The 25,792-nt window shown below is 37.1% G+C and overlaps 1 protein-coding gene across 1 annotated transcript; it reads left to right on the top strand.

Moving 5' to 3' along the window:
• The first annotated feature begins 62 nt into the window (after positions 1-62).
• On the top strand, positions 63-25,651 carry col28a1b (collagen, type XXVIII, alpha 1b). Its single transcript, XM_062421941.1, has 35 exons — positions 63-250; positions 873-1,030; positions 2,660-3,225; positions 6,042-6,062; positions 6,157-6,216; positions 6,378-6,431; positions 6,971-7,015; positions 7,119-7,145; positions 7,242-7,286; positions 7,366-7,410; positions 8,668-8,721; positions 10,800-10,868; positions 11,733-11,801; positions 12,492-12,560; positions 13,369-13,437; positions 13,551-13,619; positions 13,786-13,854; positions 14,768-14,836; positions 15,254-15,325; positions 15,427-15,495; positions 15,648-15,719; positions 16,433-16,501; positions 16,591-16,659; positions 16,744-16,812; positions 17,386-17,454; positions 17,813-17,881; positions 17,991-18,059; positions 18,723-18,791; positions 19,036-19,116; positions 19,294-19,329; positions 20,449-20,485; positions 20,619-21,173; positions 22,536-22,720; positions 23,795-24,083; positions 25,005-25,651. Exons 2-35 carry the CDS (start codon positions 874-876, stop codon positions 25,175-25,177), a joined length of 3,609 nt encoding a protein of 1,202 aa, XP_062277925.1. The 5' UTR covers positions 63-250; position 873; the 3' UTR covers positions 25,178-25,651.
• The last annotated feature ends 141 nt before the right edge of the window (positions 25,652-25,792 follow it).

Below are 25,792 nucleotides of genomic sequence, written 5' to 3'. Positions count from 1 at the left end.
TTGTGTCAGTGAACAGGGGAATTCACTCGGAAAATAAAACCCTTTCGGCCAGTTGTCAGGCGCTGAACTGGACCGTCGCTGAAATGTTGGAGCGGCCCCAGAGCCCCCGGCTACACACACAGCAGCTTAGCTGATGTTCTTCAGTCTATCTCAGCCCGGTTTACAGGACCTGATTCTGCGGCGAAATGCCACCCAAAGAGCCACAGCTGTCTGGACTACAAGCACCGTCTGCAACCAAATGAAGTTATAGGTAAAAAAAAAATATATATATATATATATATATATATATATATATATATATATATATATATATATATATATATATATATATATATGTGTATATATCTTTCCTACTGGAACTTAAACTTTATTTGCATGTTTAGTGTTATTTGTAATCTTCATTTGTTTACTTGAACTGTGATGTTAGAGTTTGAATGACAACTTTAATGTGCATTAGGTTCATGTTAGTGAAATAAATGCAGAGTGTTCTTTGCATTTATAGATGCTCATTAACAACTTGAATTTCATTACATAATCTCTAAAAGTTGCCTTATTTGAAACTTGGTTAATCTAACTAGTTTTGCCTATTTAGTCTGCTGTATATTTCACATCTATTTGAGTTATTTTGACATTCTAATATTGAATGAATTTAATAAAGCACAGTATAATCTGAGGGATTTAAATAGATTCCTTACTGTTTTGGGGGTGATCCCTGTTTCGGGTGTGGTTAGTAGGATGCATGATGGCACATAAAGCAGGTGAATCTTATTATACTGATGGAATATGTTGTATTATTGTATCCCCTGTGTGTTATAATACTTCATTGATTTGTTTTGCAATATGTTATACAATTGCTTGTTTTGTCCTGCTAGGATGGAAATGTTGCAGAGGAAGGGAAACCTGAGGAGAGGAGTGGGGCTATGTCTTCTGCTGTTGGCTCTCATACACGAGGCCACAGGCCAGAGAAGAAAATCAGGGCGCAGGAACAACTACAGGCTACATGATGATGGAGGAAATAGTAATGGAAATGGTAATGATTAATATAAGGTATCCACTGTAAGTAACAGGTAACAGACTCCAGGTAAGAGGATCATACATTCATTCAGAAACATGACCAAAGGTGACTCCTTGCTGGGTTGATATTTATTCTGTTAACTGATTGATGAGCTGATAATAAGACAGAACAAGTGACAAAATGTTTAAAAAATAATAATTAAAAAAAAATAATAATAATAATATTAATAATATATCATTATTATCATCATTATTATTATTAATAATAATAATAATGATGATGATAATAATGATAATAATAATAATAATAAAAATAAAAAAATTTAAAGGATAAAAACAAACAACAATTTAACGACATAATTGGGGACCAATGCATGCAAGAGAAAAGTTTTTTTTAATTAAATAAATAAGTTAGTAATAATTGATAATAATAAGATAATGTAAAATAAAGTAGACAAAAATAAATTAATTTAAAAAAAAATGTAACCAATATTTTCTTTGGGTATCTTTTTTTCTCTCTCTTACAGTTTTTGCAATCGGTGCAGCTTTTTTATGTCAGAGATTGAACCCATTACTTATTTTTTCAAATTTTCTCTAGATATCGCGATAATTTCATCATTGTGAATACTTTTGGCCGCAATAATCGTGACACAGGCTATTCTCACTATTAGACATGTTGCATCATCATGTGTGTAGTTGTGTTTTTCACTGTCTTGAGCCACGTAAAGGTCCGCGTTTATAACCAATCAGATAATCAGGTTCACATTTAGAGTAAAACTGAATAGATCATCTCAACCCTACAAACAAGAAGACGACAAAAGTCTCCATGCCTTAAGAGATGCTCAGCCTCAAATACCTGTATTAGTGTTTCAAAACAGCTAAGAGACCTATGACGATGATCTCAGATGCTTTTTTAACCATAATAAGATTTAACATTTCTTTAGCATCTTTGTCATTTTTGAGTATGTCATCATTTTAAATGTTTGGCTTTGGCGACTTCTAGTGGTGGTATCAAAAACTACACTGTGGTAAACTATAGGGTTGCAAATTATCACTATTTTCATTACGTTTAAAAATAGGAAAATATTGGAAAAAGCCTCTCAAAATTTCTCATAACCTACAATGATGACTTCACTTTCTTTGTTTTGTCCAACCTGAAGATGTGTGAATTTGTGTTGTTGTTTTTTTTTACAGTTATATCAATCAGCTAACCCTCACATTTAAGAAGCACTTTAGTTTAATAAAAGACTTTAAATATTAATCAATTGTCAAAATCATTGTTTAAATTTCTGTCGATCGACTAATCCATTATTTGATTATCTTAACAGGACTTCTGCATGCTCTTAAAATGTTATAGTTGAATTGAATTTTGACACAAAATATTGGTTTTATTGATTTGATTGATTACCACAGGCCTTGAATCTTACTTTATATGGGTACGACTGGTAAATAGTAGATCCTTATTAGTGGACATCTATGGACAACCATGTCAGTTGTTCATTAGTCTTATAAATTTCATAAAAAGTTAGACATGGCTTCAGTGCTAAAAGAACCTTGTAGCTGCAACCTTTCACCATATTCTGGTCTTTACAGTTTGATGAATCTGTCATTTGACCTGTGATTTGGGGATTTCTTTCTCCCACAGGTCTCACATGTTCACTGGAGGTGGCCTTCATCCTGGACAGCTCGGAGAGCGCCAAAATATTCCTGTTTGAGAAGCAAAAGGCCTTTGTGTTGAGCTTCAGCACCCGCCTGTCCATGCTGCAGGTAGCCGGCTGGACGCTGAAGGTGCGAATGGCTGCACTTCAGTACAGCAGCTCGGTGGCCATAGAGCACAGATTCACAACCTGGAAAGACCTGGATTCATTCCACGGTCGAGTCAGCACCATGAACTACATCGGCCACGGCACCTACACCACCTACGCCATCGGGAACGCCTCACAGCTACTGGTGCAGGAGACGCCAGTGGACAGCGTCAGGGTTGCGGTGCTGATGACCGACGGGGTCGATCATCCCCGCAACCCTGATGTGATCTCAGCTGCAGCCGAGGCCAAAGGTCACGGCATAAAGTTCTTTGCTGTCGGGTTATCAGATATCGCCCAGCAGAGTCAGAATAACGCCAAGCTGCGGGCCATCGCCAGCACACCCGCTCAGCAGTTTGTTCAAAGCCTCCTTGACAATCAGCTGGAGGAGAAGCTGCTCAAAGAGATGGTGAGTGTTGGCTTCAGGTGAGACGGCCTCAGTGAAGATGGTGTCTGTGTTAACACGAGGAAAAAACAAGACAAACATATCAGGATGTTTTAACACCAACCCAGCAAATTTGTTAATTATGGTATTTTGTGCAGTTGGGAAATAAATGTAATGTACTAATTACTATAAATATTAAAGTGTAGGACTTGAAACTCTTTTACTTTGGTGACTCCTAGTTGTAGTATCAGGAAAGACACTGGAACAAGCCATAGATGCAGAACTGAAAGCAGAAGCAGAGACTGCAGTAATTATTTGACAAACAAGAACTTTAATAAAACTAAATTACTTAAAGATGCTGTAATTAAATTAAATCATTTACACATAATGGCTTTAATGTGTGGCCTGTGACTTAGCTTTGGTGTTGCAGCTCAGGTTGTTGGCAGCGTCCTAGAGTTTAAATGATTTCAAAGTCAATTCAGTCTACTTATCAAAATATGTGATTCGACTTTACTTGTCCTTAAGTTGTTTGTCTCAGCTTAAATAAGGCACAGAAATGTTTAAGATCCCCTGCAGACATACAGAAATACTCGGCTTGGAACAATAATGTGTCTGATATGTTTCTTCCACAAAAACTATATATGTACCATAAAATCCGGTAAATAAGACACAACTTTGTATAAGATGCAGTTGGGGAGGTGCCATGCTGGAAAAAATGCTTTTCTATTAAAGACTGGTTTATTTGAATGCACCAGTAGCATTTATTAATTTATAAACACATACTTTTATATAAGTTACTCCAAAACTTTATCAATCTACTTTTATTTGAAACATAATCAAAACACACATATTACACCTGAAACAGTGTGTCGGGTTAATGGTCGGTTAACTACCGGTAATGAAGTTAGCATGCCATTTTTAAATGGAAAAAAAAATCATATTCGTATTATTTACCAGTTTGTACAGTATTTAAATAACTATTTTAAAATCCATAAAATGGCATCTACTTCTTCTCCCTCATGGGAAAATCCAGAATCTATGAATATGTAAATAATTTTAACTTCTGAAGTTTAACTGCTGAATACAAGATTACTCTTACTTCACTTTAAAGTCAATTCTCAGTGTTTGTGTACTGGAGGCTTGAAGTTTCCACATCACATTTGTATGAGTTGAATATTGAACCAGGACTGGCTCCAAACTACTTGTGATGTCACAAATCCTGCTCGTATGCCCCCGCCCCTTAAAATCTGATTTTCAGTGAGCACAGAGAAACTTTCCACCTTCAGTAGATGAATATGAAAACAGCCTTGAAGTGTCAAACTCTGCACATACATCATTCTGCATGGTGAAGCTCAAATTTTCAACTGTAGGAACAATAAATAAAACACATTTTTGGACTTTAAAATCAGAAAGAGGTTAGTAGTTTCACCTCATAGCAGGAGATCATCAGTTTGAGTGTGTGAACCAGATTGAAGAAGGGATTTTAAAGTTTAATACCACAGAAAAACATACTAAGATATAAAATATTACCTTAATCGACCAAGCCACTGGCCACAGAAATGGGAGTCTTAAGCACTCCACTGTGGCTGGAAACTGCTCTTAAACTTCTAATAAAAAGCTAAATAAATTAAATGGAATAAAGCTAGAATACAGAAGATAAATTAACGATTAAATGAGGAATTGATTGCAATGATTTAACTTCTCTTGACTGCTGTTTGTTTCTGAATTCATCAAATGGCTTTCAAACAGATACTGAAATGCTAATGAAAAGTTTTCCTCAATCAATGAAATTTAAAAGTGTTTCTAATATGAAAATAAAGACAGCAGCAAAATTCTGACTAATTAGTAATAATACTACTGTTTGACCAACGTCAAGTAGATGCTGCAGTGATTCTCAACCAGTTGTGTCTTTAATATGTCTGCAGCTTTTCTTCACACCAGTAGACAAACTGACTGATATCACTCAGTCTCTCCCCCTTGTTTGGCTGAAGGTGGGAAAATCAGCCCCTTGTTGTGTCTGGTTGGATTGAAATCGCGCCGGCTCTTGGCTCTCCACACGGTTCTTACAGTGTGTTTATGTTGCCCTGTTCCTGCTCACCCTCACATCGGGTTCAAATCTCAGTGACAGAGTTGTGTCTGCTCTGGTTGAGAGGGTAGGGGGTGGTGGGGGCTTCCCTGCCTGCTTTGCATTTTCCACACACACAGAAATGTCAAACATCTACAGTAGGTCAGAGTCTGTCTGAGAGACTGGCATGGCTTGTTCTGCTTTCCAGAGATGTGTGATATGATTCATTCACATTGGTAACTTGTGAGAAAGACACTTTACTATGTTAAAATTGTTAAAGGAAGAAGATTTTTAATAGGAACCACGGTTTACCTAAACCTTAAATGCTGTTCTGGATTCAAATTTGGCCCGTATCTATCAACATGTATTTTTGTTAAATTAATAGTTAAATATATAGTTTTAATAAGAAGTTCTTGTAATTTTCACTTTCAATAAAATACATTTAAATAATGAATGCTATGTTATATTTTCATATCATAGGTTAAATAGGACATGATATTGTGTGATAGTAGAACAAAAACGAGTGCTGTAAAACCTAAAAAATACACTCTCTGCTCTCTGAAACATCAATCAAGGTTTAATCACCCATTTCTAAATAGATATGTGGTTCAAAATTTGGTATAGACACTTTTTTATGAGGAGATTCTTTCTGCAAGGGTGTAGAATATGAACAGTATGTAAGGGTTAAACTAATAATTCATATCAGTGAATAACATGAAGCTGTTAATCTGGAAATTGCACTAACATGTCTTGTCTGATGTTGTTTTGCATCCAGGGTGCAGTTGCATTTGAAGGGGTAAGGATTTTCAATTAATTCAACGTTTACATTGACTCTGTTTAAACAGTGTAATAGGCTGCACTGACTCATTATATTTATTTGTCTCTGTTAGTGTCCACAAGCTCAAGTGTGTTTGTGTGAAAGAGGAGAGAGAGGCCCTCCAGGAAGTCCAGTAAGTTTTGTTCTGTTTTTTAGAAATCAACAAAATATTGTCACCAAATTTCAGTTTTGTGTTTGTGTTGTTCTGCATTTATTCATCTCAAACATACATATAGCATCACCTCACCTTTTAGTGTCTAACTAACACTGACAATGCACCATTATGAATTTTAGGGTAGAAAAGGGGATCCAGGTTTCAGAGGGTCAACTGGTTCAAAAGGAGCAAGGGTAAGTTATAATGTAAAGAGGCAACTATGATGCCCAGTCTGTCTTAAAACAACAGTCAGGTGCCCATATGAACATTGAAGTATTGCTGTCATCATTCCTCATGTTCATACTGACCATTAGACGATCCCTTCATGACGCACTTACGACGTAAATGGTGGAGGACAAAATCCACAGTCCTCCCTCTGTGCAAAAATGTATTTAAAGGTTTATCTGAATCTAATATGACGCTTCAGCCATCCAAATGAGTCAAATCAAGTAGATATCTTTCAGTCTTTTTAGTGCCAAATTCTTCATTTTTGCACAAAATGAGGGCTGTGGATTTGGATCCTTCGTCTATTACATTGTAAGCACATTTGGAGCGAATCTTTAAATGGCCATTATGAACAAGTGGAATGATTACAGTGAGTTAAATCGCTTTCTCTTATCTCAATTCATTTGGGCTTCTGACTTTTGTTTTAAGACAGCCTTGAAAAATTGCACACCCGTCCTTTAATGTCTCATTTTATGCAGCTAATTGTGAGTTGATTTCATTTTATAAGGGGGAGTCTGGTGTGAACGGCCTACCTGGAAGTGATGGTCCTGAGGTGAAATATTTCCCCTTTTTCCCTTTTGCACAACTACCAAGATGTTACATGCTTCTAATCAGGAGACACACTAATTCTGATTTTATATTTTAATGCTTTACAGGGCCGTCCAGGTTATAAAGGCAACAAGGTTGGTGTCTGTACTCCTCTTACTTCTGGCAATAACCTTATCAGCTCTACATGTTCTTAGAAAATAGGGTCTAACTCTCTCTGTGTGCTCTTTTAGGGGGATAGAGGCGAATGTGGCACTCCAGGGGAAAAGGGTGACACTGTATGAACATTGTTAACTACATTATTTTAATAAATACCGAAGAATTTGTCTTCATAATTAATTAAGTGTCTTCTTGCAGGGCCCTGAAGGACCTCCAGGCTCACGAGGACCCAAAGGAGAACTGGTAAAGTGGCTGGGTGTCTTCCTTTTATTTAACTGATAAGTATATTATAAATATGGGCAGCCAAAAGCAATCTTTGATCATTTAAACCCTTATAAATAGAATTTCTGTAGATTAAATAGAGTAAATTATATATGAAAAACAGCATTTTTACTGAGTTTTGGTGGACAAGTTTTTTCTCAAGCTTGCAACTCCATGTATAAACATTAGAAGTTAGAAACAAAATAATAAAAATGTCTAGAAAATGTCTCATTAAATGACTGTTAAACTCAATTCTACTCTGCTGCCTCTGTTCCCTGCATGCTGCAGAAAGTGACAGCTTCAATTCAGCTTTTATCAGTCAGTCTGCTTATCAATAGCACATTTGATCAAGCTTGCAACTTCACATATAAGCAGTATAAAGCAACTCAAAAGATTAAAAGAAAATAGTTGAACAGGTCATGAAATAATTTGATAAACTTTCCTATATCACCATTTTAAGGGACTTACCATTAGAAATCTCAAGTTACTTTGTCATTCCACTTCATATAAGTCTTTCAGCCTCAATTTCATGATTTTCTTTTTATGTTATATTTTAATTTCTGTCACGTCCACCCTCGTCCTTCACACCCCTGAACACAGTCCACTGTCTGCTGTTCATATTGATACACAGACATCACGATACATCAGACGGTCCGTTCACTCTTCAATATGAAAAATGGAAGTGGAATTTGTCTTTTATTCACTTCTGCACTAATGGAATGTGAATATTGGATTATGAGTAATCCTGATACTAATGTGGCTAACCAAAGCAGTGAATCCAGGCTTGCAGGATATTATTCTTTTGCAGGAACAGACTTTGTGTGGTGGGATTAGTGCAGGGACCTGGCCGCCCAGCACCACTCTTCCTCCTCTGTGCCACTGGCACAGTGTCAGTATAACCTTGTTATTTTGTGAGCTCGGCCTGAGAATCGAAGGACATGAAAGCCATGAATGTTGATTTTAATCCTGTTGTATTTTTCATTTTTCATGGTGGTGGGTTGGTTTTGACGTGCATTTCAATCATATAACGTGGGGGCTTCATTTTTAGCTTCATACATGATGGCTTTTGGGTTTCTTTCTTTTCGTTTTATGCTGCCGGATTTACATTTGTGCCGCATAAGAAAGAAAGTTGTTGCATGAGTAAAATTAATATATACTCTGGTGTTGTAGTTAATGTTAGTGTTAAAGCTGAGTTGTGTTGCATTGAAGGTTGTATAAGCTTTTCAATGTGTTTTGCAGGGTGCGTTAGGACCACCTGGAGAAATGGGACCGGAGGGCACAGTGGGACCTAAAGTAAGTTTCCCCCAAAATCTCATCATGCATTGAAATATGGGATTTTTAAAAATTGTTTCCAATAGCAACACTTTGATTGTTGAAACTGCTGATTGCAAGCACTACAAAATCTTATCACACACAGATGAAGTCACTAAATGAGCCGCAGAATTATTTCTTATTTTGACGCCCCCTAGTGGTAGTTTAAAATTAGACACGGTAAGCTACTACACAAAAACTAAACCATCTATATGCAAAAACAGATATGAGTTTTCATTTATATCTTTGTGGGTCTCTGAGAGGGAAGGAACAACACATTACTCACTTTTAAATCCCACGATATTAAGCTAGCGAGGTTACGTAGCTTCACTATTATTTGAAGCAAGCAGTAAAGAGAGATCGAGTATGAGGATCCCTGGATAAGCAGATTTCGAGAAGCTGTTTTGAGAGTGAAAGTGCAATTTGAAGGAAAAAATACATAATATTACAAGAATAACGTTATATTTTATATGAGAAGAAATGAATGATTAGGTTTTAATAATAGGCTATTCTCATAGGTTTTGATCTTTTCCTTAAAATATAACATTTTTCCTATAATAACAATAGGATTTATTCTTTATTCTCGACATATAAGAACACTTGAATTGAAATATAATTGTGTACAATGCTTTGTGCTTAAGTGTGTGCTTATTACAAAAGTTATGCACATCAGAGACCCTGACAGAGATATTAAAATAATAGTTTTCATATGTTTGGGGATATACACTTATTTACTTTCTTGCTGAGAGTTTGATCGATACCACTCTCATGTTTGTGCATTAAATACAGAGCTGGAGTCGGGATGCAGTTAGTTTAGGTTACTATAAAGACTGAAATCAGGGTGAAACATCAAGTCTGGCTCTTGTGTGAGTATTACACACATAGTAATACCTCTGAAGCTCCCTAATTAATATGTTGTTTTCTGTTTGTTGAATGCGCACACGAACAGAAGCATAAAAATGAAAATGTGTGGTTTCAGAAGTATGTTTTGGGACCTGAAGTTAATCTATCAACACCCATAATTTACAGATAATCCTGTCTGTAAAAACATGATTATTTGGTCAAACAAAGAATTTAGTTATTTAAAGTCATTCAGAAATTCAGGAGGTTATTCTTCCCTTAAATTGATGTAACAGTGTCCTCCATTTGTAACGTGCCATTATTCACATGCAGCACTTCCTTGACACTTTCCACACAACATATGTATTGTCGGACACCATTTTTGGCAAAAAACGACCTTTAAAATGTTTGACCGAGGCTAATAACATGCTGATGCATCCATCGCCACGGAGCTGTCCCGCAGCTCTTTCACAAAGATGTCTTTATCCAGATGAAGTGTAATGTGATTTATTGCAGGAAAAAAAAAGAAATTATAAAAGGAACAAAGCAGTGCTCTTTATCTCTTAAATGCCACAAAAGGTTGCAACAAGACTATAAAACTATGTGGCTTTACTGATTAAAAAGAGGAGTTTTTATTATTATTGATATGTGTTTTTAACAGAATTTCCATCAGATATCAGTGAGATATTACTCTAAATGGCACAAACATAATTTTGTAAAGTTTCACAACAGTGTAAGCATTTTAATAGACAGGGATGAACTCTGTTTATTTAATTCTCCATGTTGAAAATGTTCTGCAGATAAAATCCCAAAAACCGCAAACTGAGGTTGAAGGTATTTCTTACAGAATATGATGCATTAAAACCATCGCAGGACACAAATAACAATGTAAAAAGTTTCTTTAAAAAGCTGTTTGCATTTGTAATGATTACACTTGAATGGTTGTTATGTGTATGTTCTTAGTCTTGGTTGAGTTGTGAATGTATCTGTATGCACTGTACAATCATGCTCAACACAGTATAAGGGCAGCGTCATCAGCAAACGTGCACATTTTACCGAGAGTGTCCTTCGACCAGACTTATTTTTATTCATTTAAAACAAAAAAATGTGTTCCTGTGTAAACTATAGAAAGGAAAGATGAATGGTTCATGTTTTAATTAGCTGTTTGCAGTGTTAAAGTACCAACACATGAAATGAAAAGCTCTGTGTACTTGTCACAGGGAGACAGAGGGCCCAGCGGTGCTTCTGGACCACCGGGGGACATTGGTATTGGATTCCCAGGAGCCAAGGTGACGCATTCATATTTAAATGACTATCAAATCCTCTGATGTAATAATTGGTGTCTTTCCTCATGATTTTATGTAATTTCTTAAAGAATAAGTCAAAGTTTTGTTGAGTATCTTCTGTAGTTTTTTCTTACATTGGCTCATTTAACAGACTATTAAAGAAACACCCCTTTAATAATAAGTACGTTTCTATTATAGTGAGATATTTAAACAGACAGTTAATAAGCACCAGAGACAGAATAAATATTATCGCTTTTTACTGTATTGAATATTAATATTACATTGAAGATGTTTAACCTTACTGACTGGTGTACCTGCAGACCCCAGAGGTTAACCTTTTGTCATATATATTATTATAATCTTTCGTGATTTTTGCCAATCAGTTTGTTCCTAATAATGTCATATCATTGTTTTACATCTGTGTTATAAGTAGTGCTTTTTTAAAATAGCAACATATTGGTGTCCTGTCAAAAGCACCCAATTCCACCTTTATAGTTTTAACAGATGGAGCTGTTTATTGAGTTCATGTTTGCCATGGGTCCTAAGTATCACACACTATCATTTTGAAGACTTTGTGGAAAGATTGTATTCCGATAAAAGCTGCAACTTGTATACAATTTATATCTTTGTTTTACACAATATGCAAATTAAGTGTAACTTTCCTGAAATTATAATAATAATCTGTTTTGTTTTGTTTTAGATGTCATGAATTATATAACTAATAATGCTTCAGAAAGAAATAAGTTAACATTTTGCTATGATGGTTGTTTCTTACACTAGTTTATTCCCCTCTAGTCGTAGTCCTTGTATGTTAAATATGTCGGATGAAGGTTAAAAGTGCTGAGATGTGATTTTTGATGTTTACAGGGTGAAAAAGGCATTCAGGGAAGAGCAGGTCCTACAGGTCCTGTCGGTGTCGGAGAACCAGGACTAGCAGTGAGTATTCATTTCATGATCCTGTATCGTTGTGGTGTAAATTGCATCAAGGTCTTGTACATAATTTATTATTTTCAAGTCCATTTTATGTGTAACTATGTCTTGAAAATATAACCAGGGAGGTGACCATAAACCATAAATGTAAAACTACACTTGGTAAGATTTTATACACAAGTACACTCTTTTTATCTGTTTGTTATAATTTAGACACTTGTCATGTACATGTATTTATGAGGGAATGAGTCACAAATAAAGATCTACATGGAAAATTTCCTCAACAGCAGTGGAAGAGAGAGAAAGCTGGATCACCGATGCTAGATTGTTTTTGCTTCACTTCCACATGGTTTCCTTCGTTATTACGCATCACAGGCTGGCCAAGATGCCAAACATGAGCGTATTCTGTGCACTTTACCAACATCTCATTCCAGGGCCATCTGTTTGCACTATTAAAAAAGGGTGAAACGCGCTCCAGTCTTTTTTCTCTTAAATCTCATTCCAGGTTTTCTGGGAATTAAAACCTTTTAAAGATTGTCTGCTTCCTGCAGCATGAGTATGGAAAGTTTCCTGCTGCAGCTTCTGTCTAATGTACAGCCACAGTGTTTTTTAGTCTCATAGATCTCTTGTTTAATAAGAGACTTTTGTTTTATCCTATACATTTAGATTTTATTTAAACTTGCTTTTTTGTTCCAGGGTCCCCCAGGACCAGCTGGAGCACAAGGAAACCTCGGTCCGCCTGGGGAGGGGCTTCCAGGGCCAAAGGTCAGCCAAGCTTTTAACATTTTGACCATGTGTTGGCCTAAAGCAGCAGCTCAAAATAAGTTACAGTGACCCAAATATATGCAGACTTTCATTTCAAACAGATCTGACAGTGTATAATTTACTGACTGCATCCTCCTCCCGATTTGTCATATTGATTAGCTGCTGTAATTTTAAAAACTGAAGTCTTTGGTCATAAAGCTGTTCATTAACAGGTGGAAATGGTTACAGTCAGTTCTTGTTTTTAGCAGATGTTTCCTGAAAAATGCTTTTCTTTTTTCTCTCCAGAGCGAAATTACATAAAGAATAAATTAAATAGACATAGTAGCAGTCTGAATAGTCAGAGTGGATATAATGGAGCTGTCTCCTAATAGAGCTGACATCAAGAAGCACCAATATACTGCAATATCATATAATATAATTAGAATTGATTTCTACTGTTTGAGGAGTTATAATCAGACACGATGCTGGTTTGGCAGCATTTGAAGGGTTTCCTCTGCTTTTCAAACACCTTCAAACCTCAACACTTACAGTATCTTTAGTGTTGCGTCTTTGCATATTCTGTGCTGAAAGACCAAAGATAATATTTATATAATTGATAATGAAGAACATATTGTAGCAGAACATATTGATTCATGAAAAAAAACTAAACAAGAAAAGATTTCCCTGATTGCTCCAAAACATTGTGCACTCACTCAGGAATTTACATTATTATTGTTCTAATTATGACATTTGAAATATGTTGGCCATGTGTGAAGCTTTTTCAATGATAAAAACTGTATGTTAGACTTATTGCTTTGTTTTTATTTAGGGTGATCGAGGATACGATGGCCCCAGGGGCAATCGTGGGCTGCCTGGTGCTGGGATCAAAGGTGACAAGGTAAATTTGAGATTGATGCATCGCCTAAAGTCCACTTGAGGAGAGGTCTTGTCATGTTTTAATATTTTACTCAGATACAGAGCTGGGTCTTTGATTGTGAAATCTTTTCTCAGGGAAGTCTCGGGCCACCTGGGAGTGCAGGTCAAATTGGTGCTCCTGGTATCGGACTTCAAGGAGAAAAGGTAAAAACTAAAAATGAACTGATGTCAGACTGGTGAGTGCAGAATATTGTGTTCCTGTCCAAAAAAATCAGCAGGAAATGTCACCTTCTGCCAGACAGATAAGGTTAGAAAACTCAGTTTGCCACTACAGATTTGTGCTTTCTCCTTCATATCTCATTTCTCTCAGGGCGATCAGGGCCCAGTTGGACCTACAGGCCCCAGAGGAGCTCCAGGTATCGGAATAACAGGACCAAAGGTAAGACAGCAGGGGGTCGTCCATTAAGTGATGGTGTGTTTGTCTCAGAAATAAAAATAAATCTGCTAATTGTGATTGACATTCAGCTGATTCTTGGTTTGATTGCATCTAAATTGTGATGCATATTTTATTTATCATGTAAATATGAAACACAGCTGGCTTGTTAATCAAATGCCCGGGACTTTGAATCAGACTGTGTCCATCTCAACAATGGAGGCAACATTATGGAGGCTGTTACTGGAGGATGGTTTATAATCGGAAACACATTCAGTTCAGGTTTATTTAGGATTAATTTCAGAGATGATTTTAAGCCTGAACTATGAGGATAATGTCCTTTTAAAATTAAAAAATTAAAAGAGAAACTGGTACATGTGTACATTTTTCTGAACCATGATGGATAATTAGACAAAGTTATATTACAAAAACTAAAATAAATATAAATGTTTTTCATGCCTTTTTTTTTTTTTTTAGCTATTTCACTAAAGCTAAGCTAAGCTAAACTAAGCTATTTATAACTAAATAGTTTTAAATTTTCATAATGTGAATGCATTATCATGATATCCAGGCTCCGATATATCAGCTGTACGCTACGTGCCCAACATCAGACAGATAATGTTTGTGACTACCTTTTGAACATAGTAGAACATTTAACAACTAAAGAGACAGATATTATAATATAACTTAATAATGTGATATTACTTCAGTTTTGTATTTACATCTGGTTGCTTTCTCCACGAGTGGCAAAAAATACACATTAAAGCAGATTTAACTTTTATTTATCACCTGCTTACCCTCAGTACTACTATACAAAAATTATGATTTCCCACTTTCTCCCTTAATTTTCTTTCTAGGTGAAATTATCTTCCATATTGAACAGTGACATGTTTGTTTTCATTTTCATTGTTATTTTTAGGGTAATCAGGGACTCCTGGGTGAGCCAGGACTGCCAGGGGAGAGAGGTGTGGGAGAACCAGGACCTAAAGTAAGTGTGCTGCTCCCTCTAAACACCACTGCACCACTAAATCCACACAACTCTGTAGAAACTAGTGTGTATTTAATTGTAAAAGATAATCATCTAAAGATAAATCTAACATTGCATGTTGAATATGTTAATTCTTCTGCAGTTCTCTTACAATACACTGCAGGCCTATTCAGAAATAATCAATAATATAGTCGTTAAGATGATCCTGATTACAATTAGAGTGACAGTAAAACATTAATTTTATTTATGTTACAAAAATATAAAGATAAGAAGGTTAAAAGTCAGGGCTGATGCCTGATTAACACTCCAGTGTGATTTTGAAGTGAAGAAACAAACAGTTTAACAGAGAATAATCTGTGTTATATGCAGTCAGTAATCTCTTTTGTTTATTTTATTTGTGTATTCACATTAAATCAGGGCGATCCAGGAGCTGAAGGTTTATCAGGTATACCAGGTCAGCCAGGAGAGGACGGATCCTCGGGACAAAAGGTAACACCACGATATATAAAATCTGTTGTCTCTTTTTAAAATTCATTTTTAATATCTCTTACCAGTTTGCTGCTTCATTGACTGTTTTTAAATGACGGCAGGGTGACATTGGGTTACCGGGGGCCCGAGGACCTGACGGAGCTCCTGGTAAAGGCGTCCCTGGAGAAAAGGTAACGGAATAAAGTTTTAATGGTTTGATGTATAAGTAGAAATTATATGTGAGTTTCTAGACACATGACGATCTTTATATGATGTGTGAAATAAAAGTTTTAAACGTTTACCTCAAAGTCGATCAATATGAGCAACTGTGTTATTTCTGCAGGGAGTCAAAGGGGACAGAGGGACCAGAGGCCAGCCTGGTTCAGTCGGGCCTGTGGGACCAATGGGGCAAAAGGTATCTGTATGCAAAGCAAAAGCATTTAGCATGAAAACATCAGTAGATCTTAGCCATGAAGTGGTGATTCAAATGTAAAATCTAAGAGAAATGATGTCCAAAAACCACAAAAATAAAACTTGAGTTGTAAAATATAGATAGAAATATAATGAGGCTGCAAGTGAGGATTATCATTTCAGCTCTAAGATATCAACAAGTTAATACTACAAGATGTTTGAGGTCAGTATCCATATCAGAAAGTAAAGCTAGCTGATATTCTTTTTTACACAACCACTTTTCGGAAAAAAAAGCTCAAAATTGCTTAATAAAGACAAAGACATTTTACAGTTGAAAAGTAAATTTGATTATCAAAGATGACAGAAAATGTAAGTTTTTGAACATTAAAGCTGCTATAAATTACTTTTTTTTATTATTAACAATGAACTATAAAAAAGGAATTAAGGGTGTAAATTTTCATTAAAATGAGTGTTTAGTCTTTAAAAAAATGTTCAAATGTATTCACTTAAATGTATCAATTTCTGTTGATAATTGATATCTCAAGACGAGCTAATTATATTGGTCCATCATTTTAACGATCAGTCTCTAATGATTACAATGATTAAACCTACACAACAGACCATAATAAGATATTTTCATACTTTCAAGGTGTTAATCAATAGTTTTCTGAGTCGCACCTCCTTGCCTTCAGTGTTAATCTGTGTTTTTTGTTTTAGGGGGAACCAGGGAATGTGGGGCTGCCAGGTCTGTCTGGACCACCAGGGAGGGGTATACCTGGTGCCAAGGTGAGCCCCTGTGATGTTAACAGGTGATGAAACTGTTAGCAGCAGTAAGGTTGATTCATTGATCTACTTTTTGTTTTTCTTTGTCACAGGGGGAACCAGGCCCACAAGGCCCAGCTGGAGCTCTAGGAGAGCCGGGGATTGGTATGACGGGACCAAAGGTGAGTTCAGCGCAGATTGACTCTCCTCATTGACGCTCCCAGTAGTGAACAGTAGTGACACAGTGGTGTGTTTTTGGTTTGTAGGGTGACAGAGGGTTACCTGGGCCCACTGGAGCACCTGGGTTTAAAGGTGAAGGCTACCCTGGTCCCCCAGTGAGTATAAACCCCCTACATCATACATTTACACTCAGAACCATGTCCAAAATTAGGGCATTTCCTCTCATTCGTGTGCTAATATCATCCAGACTGGACGACTATGACTCCTGCTGCTGAGGCATCTCTCAGGCTACAATTTCCTGTTTATAACTAATCCAAAACACTGCTGCCAAAGAAACAAGACCACATCACACCTTTGCTTGCATCCTTACACTGGTTCATTACAGGATAACCCTCAAAATTATTCTAATAGTTTATAAATCTCTCCATGGTCTTGCCCCGACGCATATCTCACTCCTCACAGCACCACCTAGACCCCTTGGGTCCTCCCACTGTGGCATGTCTGCAGTACTCAACAAAGATTATTTTTTGTTCTCTGACTTTTAATCTGATTTCTTTGGGTCCTAATTTGTGTTTAAACTTGTTTCATGTATGTCCTTATGCCTGTTTTTGTGAAGCACTTTGATGCAAAGCCTGTTTGCTTTATAACATGTTATATAAATAAAATAAACTTCAAAATAATTCGTCGTTACCATCGCACATTAAGTCCTTTTTAACAATGTGTCTTAGGGACTGCCGGGGCCTCCTGGTTTATTAGGAGAGACCGGATCAGATGGCATTGGTTTACCTGGACCAAAGGTAAAGTGGACAGACATTTTAAAAAATTAAAATAAAACAAGGACAGTGTCATCAGTGAGATGGGAAAGCAGTTCATTACTGTTGTAGAAGTTACCTTCACTTATATGATTCTCAGATTTTATATATCGTGGAGATAATTTTGTATGTTTTACTCTGGATAATTTCTTTTCTGATTTACCACAAATATGCCTTTTATTGTAAGATGAAAACTCAGTAACTAATTATATGAAAATGGAGAATATAGATGTGTTATGATCCAAGTTTTTCTATAAGGATCAGATTCTGCTAGTGTAATCAATGAACTTTTAGTAGATACTAAAACATTTATTCATTTATTCATTTACTGTTTTCTGTTCAGGGAGACAGAGGCTTGTCTGGACCTCCTGGACCTGCAGGACCACCAGGAATCGCTCTAATTGGTCCTAAGGTAATCTGCACTGTTTAAACTATAACATATAGTATATAAAGCTATATTAGCTATATTACTTGTGGATGCTTTGAAATCTTGAGACACACACAGTTTCTTTTTCCTGCAGGGTTCGGTCGGCCAATTGGGGCCTCCTGGTCCGCAGGGGTTACCTGGAGAGGGTATACAAGGACAAAAGGTAACATAACCTGTCAGCTGCTGATTATGACAGTCTGATCAGTTAACAGTATATAACCTGTTGTATGACACACATTATTATTATGGATTCCACTGTTTTTCTTGGAATATTCCCCCTCTAATTGGCTTGTACTCGTTGCCCTCGTTGGTTGTGTTGGTTAGGTTTAAGCAGTGAGATTGGTTTGGGTTAGAATAAAAATATCAGGGTAAGCCAATCAGAGGCAGAGTAGGATTGGTCAGGTCAAGAAAAGCAGTGAGACCAATAATAACATGTGTGACACAGCTTATTAATGACAATTGGACTTTTGTGTACCATGAGTCACAATTTTAAAAAATAATAAAAAATTAGTTTTACTTTTGTTTCATTTTCTTTCTTTTCTCTTGGTTATGTGTGTCTCCTTTTCTGAAAAGCTGATCTTTGGTGTTTGTTTGTGTTAAATAAATAAATAGAATTGAAAGATTTGACCCCCTATTCAAAATATAATGATAATAACAGCTTTTTCAAGGCTTTGACAGTATGCCACTGGTTAAGACTTGCTAACAAGATAAATGTATATCACTATGTCTCTTCTATTATAACATTCAACATATTTTCCTCCCAACATAATTTGAATAATTAATTCAGTCTTGTTATGTTCTGAATGTCTTTTGACTTTTTTTCCAGGGGGAGCCTGGATTTCAAGGGATCCCTGGCCCCAGAGGTCCTCCTGGACAGGGTCTACAGGGGGATAAGGTAACGCTATAATGTCACCAGTGTGAATCTGTACCACTGCAATCATAAGACTTGGCTTTAAATGACAGATACTAAAAAAACACGGCATCACTGACATCCAGGTGATGGATTTGGACTGCAGTTGTACAGATACAATCATATCATCAGGGGCTTTGTGACAGTAAGAAGGGATAGAATGCTGCTTGCTATCACTTTTATGCTTTGATGATATTAGGGTGATAACACAGCTGTTTTCCTCTTGCAGGGGGACCGAGGCTTCAGAGGTGAGAAAGGCAAAAAGGGAGACAGAGGCGAAGCTGGAGAGACAGGATCCATTGGACCTTTGGTAGCTACTGGATTTTGTTTTTAGACACATGATTAAGTGATTGTTCATTCAGCAGCAGATTGCCTTGTTGAGTTAAGACGTCATTCTGTGAACTCAAGTCGACAGATTAGACTCTTTGACACTGAACACCAACCAAGTGAATGGGTGATAAATTGCCTGATCTGTTTTGAATCACAGGGCAGAGTGGGACAAAAGGGAGAGCCTGGACTTACAGTAAGTATAATACATCACTCATCATAAAAGCCATACAGTGCAATCAGCAGTACTGGCACAGCGGCCTGATTTTCATCGCTTTATCCCTGTACGTCAACACAGTGGATCTGAAATGAGGTTTAAGTGCTGACTTTCAGTTTTAATTTGAGGGTGTTCACTTCAACATCAGATGAATTGTACAGGGCTTGTAGTACAAGAAGTAATAAAGGAGGTAAAGCGGGTCATCCACCAATCAAACAATCAGTGGTTTGATCCCCAACTCCTCCCTGTCAAAATGTCAAAATGTCTTTGAGTAATATACTGAACCCCAGATTGCTCCTGATGGTTTCACCAGCACCTTGCATGATAGCTTCCCATCATGGGTGAGGGAGCAGCACCCCAAACAATGTGAGGCGCTTTTGATAAAAGTGCTTTATAAATGCAGCCAGTTATTTACCATTTAACTAGCCAGGGTTATTGAGGTTGTTTTACATCCATTTAGGGTGCAGAATGTCAGTCTTAAAGCCTTTTTACAGCACGCCCCCCGCAGTTTTAGAACAATACAGCAGGATAGTGATCCTAAACATATAGAAAAACCTTTATGAGTCACATGACCTCAACCCATGTGATTATGTGTTTCACTTGCTGGTGACCGAATAAGGGCATGTACAGTACAGTGGAGGCTTGACAAAGGATCGCGTCATTAATTATTCCTTAAACAACTGACACTCTATTATTGACTGTAGTCAGCAGTAGATCTGCAGGCGCAATGTCACATTTAAACTGCAATAATGCACAAGCTATGGAAACTGCAATTTTTGCTCAATTTTAGGGCACCATATACAGTAGTGCATACATTTTACTTATAGAATTTGGACTCAAAATGTTTGGTCAGAAACCTCAGACTAGAGTCACTGACTGCAAAGGATCAGAAAAATAAAACCACATATGTTGATTTCAGAGTCTACATCAACATGTCCATTTATATTTCTGCTTTGCACTGTTAAACTGATTTGGAGGTCAACACTATCAAACTAAAGCTGAAAGCTAAAACTCTTAAAGCCACTGATTCATTTCTGATAGCGTTGTAAATCGGTGGTGTACTAGCACTGACAATATTGAACCTGTTGTCTTTCACAGAGGGACGAAATCATCAAAATAGTGAGATCGATATGCAGTAAGTGATCAGAAACACACTTTTTAATTTGTGTCTCAGTTTTTGTCTTTACATACTTTCACCCACAGTTTGCATGTGGTGATTAACACAGTCTGCTTCTGTATGACCTAACTCTGCCTCTCTGTTTCCACAGGTTGTGGAGTGACATGCCGCCACACACCCCTGGAGCTCGTCTTCGTGATCGACAGCTCAGAGAGCGTCGGCCCTGACAACTTCAACGTGATCAAGGACTTTGTGAACGCCATCATTGACCGAGCCTCGGTCAGCAAGGACACCACGCGTGTTGGTGTGGTCCTCTACAGCCACATCAACGTGGTGGTGGTCAACCTCAGACAGGAAGCCACTCGTGATGAGGTCAAGTCTGCGGTGCGCTCCATGACCTACTTGGGCGAGGGCACGTTCACAGGCAGCGCCATCCAGCAGGCCAACCAGGTGTTCAAGGCAGCGCGAGCAGGTGTGAGGAAGGTGGCCATCATCATCACAGACGGACAGGCTGATAAGAGAGACTCGATCAGTCTGGAGAGAGCGGTGAAAGAAGCTCAAGGGAGCAACATTGAGATGTTTGTGATCGGGGTGGTGAACGAGAGCGACCCTCTGTATGAGGACTTCAAGAAGGAGCTCAACCTCATGGCCTCCGACCCCGACAGTGACAACGTGTATCTGATCGATGACTTCAAAACACTTCCAAGTGAGAATTTTCACCATCACTTGAACACATTAAAGGGTCAGTTCATCCAAATATGAAAAAACAAACATATTCACACTGTGCCCTTGTAGATGGTTCAACTATTATTTTTTACTTTCAATGAAAACTGCTCACAGTGAGTTCTGTTGATGATCCAGAAAACAGAAACACTGTTATTTAATCATTAATTATTAATAATAACTTAAACATAAAACATATTTTCTCAGTCAGCTTCTTACTGCATCTAATGCATCCTACATGGAAATGCTATTTTCTGCCCAAGTTAGAGCAATTTTAATTTCCTGTGAGCTCTTCTGACTGCTTTAAAGTGGGCAAAGATCATTTAGAAAATGGTGGCATTGTGTAACTAATCAGAATATTTGATGGCAGCTGGCTGGTTGTTTGGTTACTGTCAATCAAATCGAGTCAAATCACACCCACACAGTCCTGATAAAGCTGCATATCTTAAAACTTAGGCACATACAATCTTAACTATCTGCATGGCTAGATTTGGGTGAACTGATCCTTTAATGGAAAAATACTCAAAGATGAGCACCACCGCAATCACCCAGTTAGCCACTGATGGGAAAGTGTGTGTGTGTTAGTAGAGGAACTGAGGATTAGAAAGTTGAAGTGAAACCCAAAACAAACACCCTCATGAACAGCAGTGGGTTACAAATTATGTGGAAACAAGCCCAGTAAACCTTTTCACCATCTATCCCTCCACCTCCACTAAGTAGACACGATTTAGGTTCAATGAGTGTCCAGTTTAAACACTTTTGAACTGACTGAGAGTTTTACAATAGACTGTAAATGTATTATTATTATTATGTATGTTGGGCTTTAGAAGTAAAATTGGCTTCTTAAACAGTTTCCTCTGCTGACACTTGGTGGCAACAAAGAGCAAAAACTTCCAGTGCAGCTTTAAGTGGATGAGACGCTGCACTGCTTTGACTAAAACACACTGTGGCCCTAAAATCAATGGACAGCCACATAGTTTGTAGGTTAGTTTGGGAAAATTTAAACTGCTTATATTTTAACAGTGTTTTTACTAAGCTGCTCCAAATACAAATATGAAGCTGAAGCTAATAATTTATTATCTTATATCCTTATTTTTATGTATTATGTCAGAAAAATAGTGATTAATGGTGAAAATAGTGTTCAATTTACAGAGAAAAGTAACAAATCTTCACATTCAAAAAGAGAATATTTGGCTTTTTTTACTCACTAATTGCCCTCATTGATTATCAAAACCATGAATGTTAACCATGAATTTCGTTGATCAGCTCATTGATTAATCAACCCACACATTTCGATCGTAGTGTACTACATGGTTATTATTGTTGTGGTCGTCTCGTCTTTCAGCTCTTGAGAGGAAACTGCTGAGCCGCATCTGTGAGGACACTGACAGACATTTGTTCAGCTCTGTACCAAGCTCCAGACTTCCTCCGGGAATCCCAGAAGTCTCCGTTGGTATTCAGAAACCCCCGTACAGGACCGACACAGACACACCCACCTTCACAGGGGACTTCAGGAGAGTTCAGAAAGTGGTGAGGAGAACAAATCTGCACTTTTTCAGCATGCTTTTGTCAATTTAGCCAAGTATCACTCGCAATATTCAGTAAAAATCATCTAAAACTTGTATTTGTCAGTATGACCTAATGTCCTCTTTCTCTTTCTCTATAAACTGGTTTTCTTTATCTTTTTTATTGTCATTACATGCAATTCAACTCTTTAAACTGGATTAGCTTCTTCACATGATTGGAAATCTCAAAAAAGCACAATAACAAGGAAGTAGCAAGCAAGTAAGGATGAACTATTGCTTGATATCACTATTATTTAAACTTCACTTAAGTTATTTTAGAAGTAGTGCCGGGAAGCTGAATGTAAAACATTTATTAGGAAACAGTATGTATAACAGAATAAACTCAAAGGTCCACTTACTAGCTTTCAACAGCATCTCAGATCTTCATTCATCTTCTAGCCTTTAGCTTTCTAGGTTTAATTTAACCAGTTAAAAGGCTCATTTAAATTAAAATCTATCGTTCAAGAGAGATCAGGCCGAGAGGTCAACATGAACATTATTACAACTATAAATACAAACAACATTAACAGACAACTGTCACACATTACAAATAATTAAACACAATATTTAGTTAAAATGCAATTAAATAGAGGAGACAAAATCAAGTTAAGATGCATAAATTAAGTCTGATTTTTAGGTATAAGAACAATTCATTCATTCATTCATTCAATTTTTGCACAACTCCATTCTAACTAGGTGAACCAACATCTGTAAAATATCATAACGCAGGCTGTGTTTGTTTCTGCACATGTACTGTAAGTACGCAAGTAAAGTGAGAAGGGATTTGTATATAAAAGTCAAAGACAAGACAAGATAGTCATAACCAGTAATAAAACAAAGCATAATGGTATCCAACATCTGTAAGCACTGATCAGCTGCATCCAATCATGGTAAAAAAGTTGTTATTAAAGTATCGAGTGTTTTCTTGCCTACACATTTATTTCTAAAGAAGAAACTTCATCTCCAGGTTGGAAACAGTATTTTTTAATGTGTGATTTGAAGGACCTTAGTATAATCTCACCTGCATACCTTGTTCCAGCCGGGACCTCCAGCGCCACCCGACCGAGAGCCCAACACCCTGCAGAGACTCAATACGGACGACAGGACCCCGTCAGAAACTCAGAGGTTTCCGTTCTTCGACAGGGAACCCTTCAGACCGGTGACAGAGTTCCTGCCACAGTTTGACAAGAAGAACCCGGCCAACCGCATGGTGATGACCGGAGCCATTGGGCCGGCGGGTCCCACTGTGAAAACCCCGTCTGTGGAGAAGATGCCACCGCTGCCTCCACCGACTCCTCCGCTGCTGGCCTTTGACACCGAAGACTCAGGTAACTGCTGAGAGTCAGCAACAGAGTTACAATAAAGGAAAAAGAAATGTGCACTGAATGTTTTATGATTTATAACACTTAAAGTTCTCAAACTCCTAACGAGAGTGCTGTGATTCATGATTCAAGATTCATGTTCACCATTTATTAAAACAGGCACAACATGGACAGATTGATAAGTAAGAAATACCAGTAATTCTTATTGAGCAGACATGTTGGTTATTTCCAAAATATGATGGTTCGCTTTCAATAATTTGTGTCTTTTGAATAAGTTTGAGTCACTACTTTAAGGTTTTAAAACTTTGTCACCTTTTATTTCTGTGTGAAAATGTTTGAGACAGTAAGATCAAAGTCCAAATCTCATAATATTACACATTTACTGACATTTTATCTGAAATGTGAAGATTACGGTTTGAAACACTAAACCAAACAATCAGAATTAAATGAATAGCTCAACATAAAGACTGGAAGCAGGAGTGAACAGCCTGGCTCTGTCCACAGATAACATCGGCACCTCTAAAGCTGGTTTAACAGGAAGTGATTCGCTGGGTTTTTGTTTGTTGGCCAGGAGCAGAGACGTCATGTATTGTTGTTATCACTGTGAGGTTACCAAACCAGAAAACCAGACTCCAGGAAATCTCATCTAACTCTAAGCTGGAATGTAAAATGTCAAACTATTGTTTTAAATCATTAAAAACAAATGCAATAAGTTTACAGTAATTCAAGAACCTGATATATTGTAGACTTTCTGACATATCTACACATATATCAAAATCTATGTGAAAGTTGTAAACCTTAACTCACTTCAACCACAACATCTAAAATATTTGAGTGAAATTTGAACTTCTACTCACATGGTTTCTGTAGCAGAAACTCACAGATTTATTTTTATGTTTTAAAGTCTTTGTTTTTTGCCGTCAACAGAAGAGCGCTGCAGCCAGACGCTGGATCCAGGACCGTGCCGGGACTACAAGGTGAAGTGGTACTACGACACCACGGCGAACTCCTGCGCTCAGTTCTGGTTTGGAGGCTGTCAAGGAAACAGCAACCAGTTTGAGACTGAGAAGAGCTGCAGAGAAACCTGCGTGAAGGGCTAATTATGCCTGTAGTCACAAACATACATGTTCGGAAACGCTCATAAAACATTTTTCTGTGATTTCACGTGACTTTTCCATAAAGTTCACTTCAACTTTTAGTGTTTTTTTTCTTCTTGTAGCTACTTTGACAAGGAGGAGAAACAAAGAGCAGCTGTTGTAGTGTTAACATTTTCAAATGTTCAGTAGGCTGAGTATTATCAAAAGGTTTTTTTTTTCTGTTGGCCTGAAGGATTTGCGTTTTGTGTATTATTATTTGTGTACTGGGTGAACAGTCAAGCTGCAACAGCAGAGAAAACTCTTCCTGTAATGTTAGTTACACACTGATCTGTTAAAAATAAAACCAACCTTTTAACCACTAACCTTTCTTATTCCGAAAAGTAACCCTTTTGTATAATGCAATGATGTATTTTTTTACTTTGTTTTTAATGTTTATTGTTGTATAATGTCGTTAAAGGAAAAACTAAAGCAAATAAAGTCAGAATTTTGAATCACTATTGTTGCGTTGGAGGATTAATGTCCTTTTTAGGAGTCATTCAGCAATATAATGACTGTAAAGTAAATTATGATGTAGAGAAAACACACACAAAAGGAAATAGCATTGATTATATTTGGCTA

This window comes from Scomber scombrus, chromosome 7, assembly GCF_963691925.1.
Source record: "Scomber scombrus chromosome 7, fScoSco1.1, whole genome shotgun sequence".
Taxonomy (NCBI): Eukaryota; Metazoa; Chordata; class Actinopteri; order Scombriformes; family Scombridae; genus Scomber; species Scomber scombrus.
Note: the sequence above shows the minus strand (reverse complement) of the source record. Positions and strands in the feature narration are given on the sequence as shown.

Bases quoted from the DNA above. Each gene is read 5' to 3' on its own strand.
- col28a1b (XM_062421941.1), top strand. From the start codon at position 874: ATGGAAATGTTGCAGAGGAAGGGAAACCTGAGGAGAGGAGTGGGGCTA. The intron at 7,287-7,365 runs GTATGAACATTG...GTCTTCTTGCAG, and splicing joins CAGGGGAAAAGGGTGACACT to GGCCCTGAAGGACCTCCAGG. The intron at 19,117-19,293 runs GTAGCTACTGGA...TTTGAATCACAG, and splicing joins CAGGATCCATTGGACCTTTG to GGCAGAGTGGGACAAAAGGG.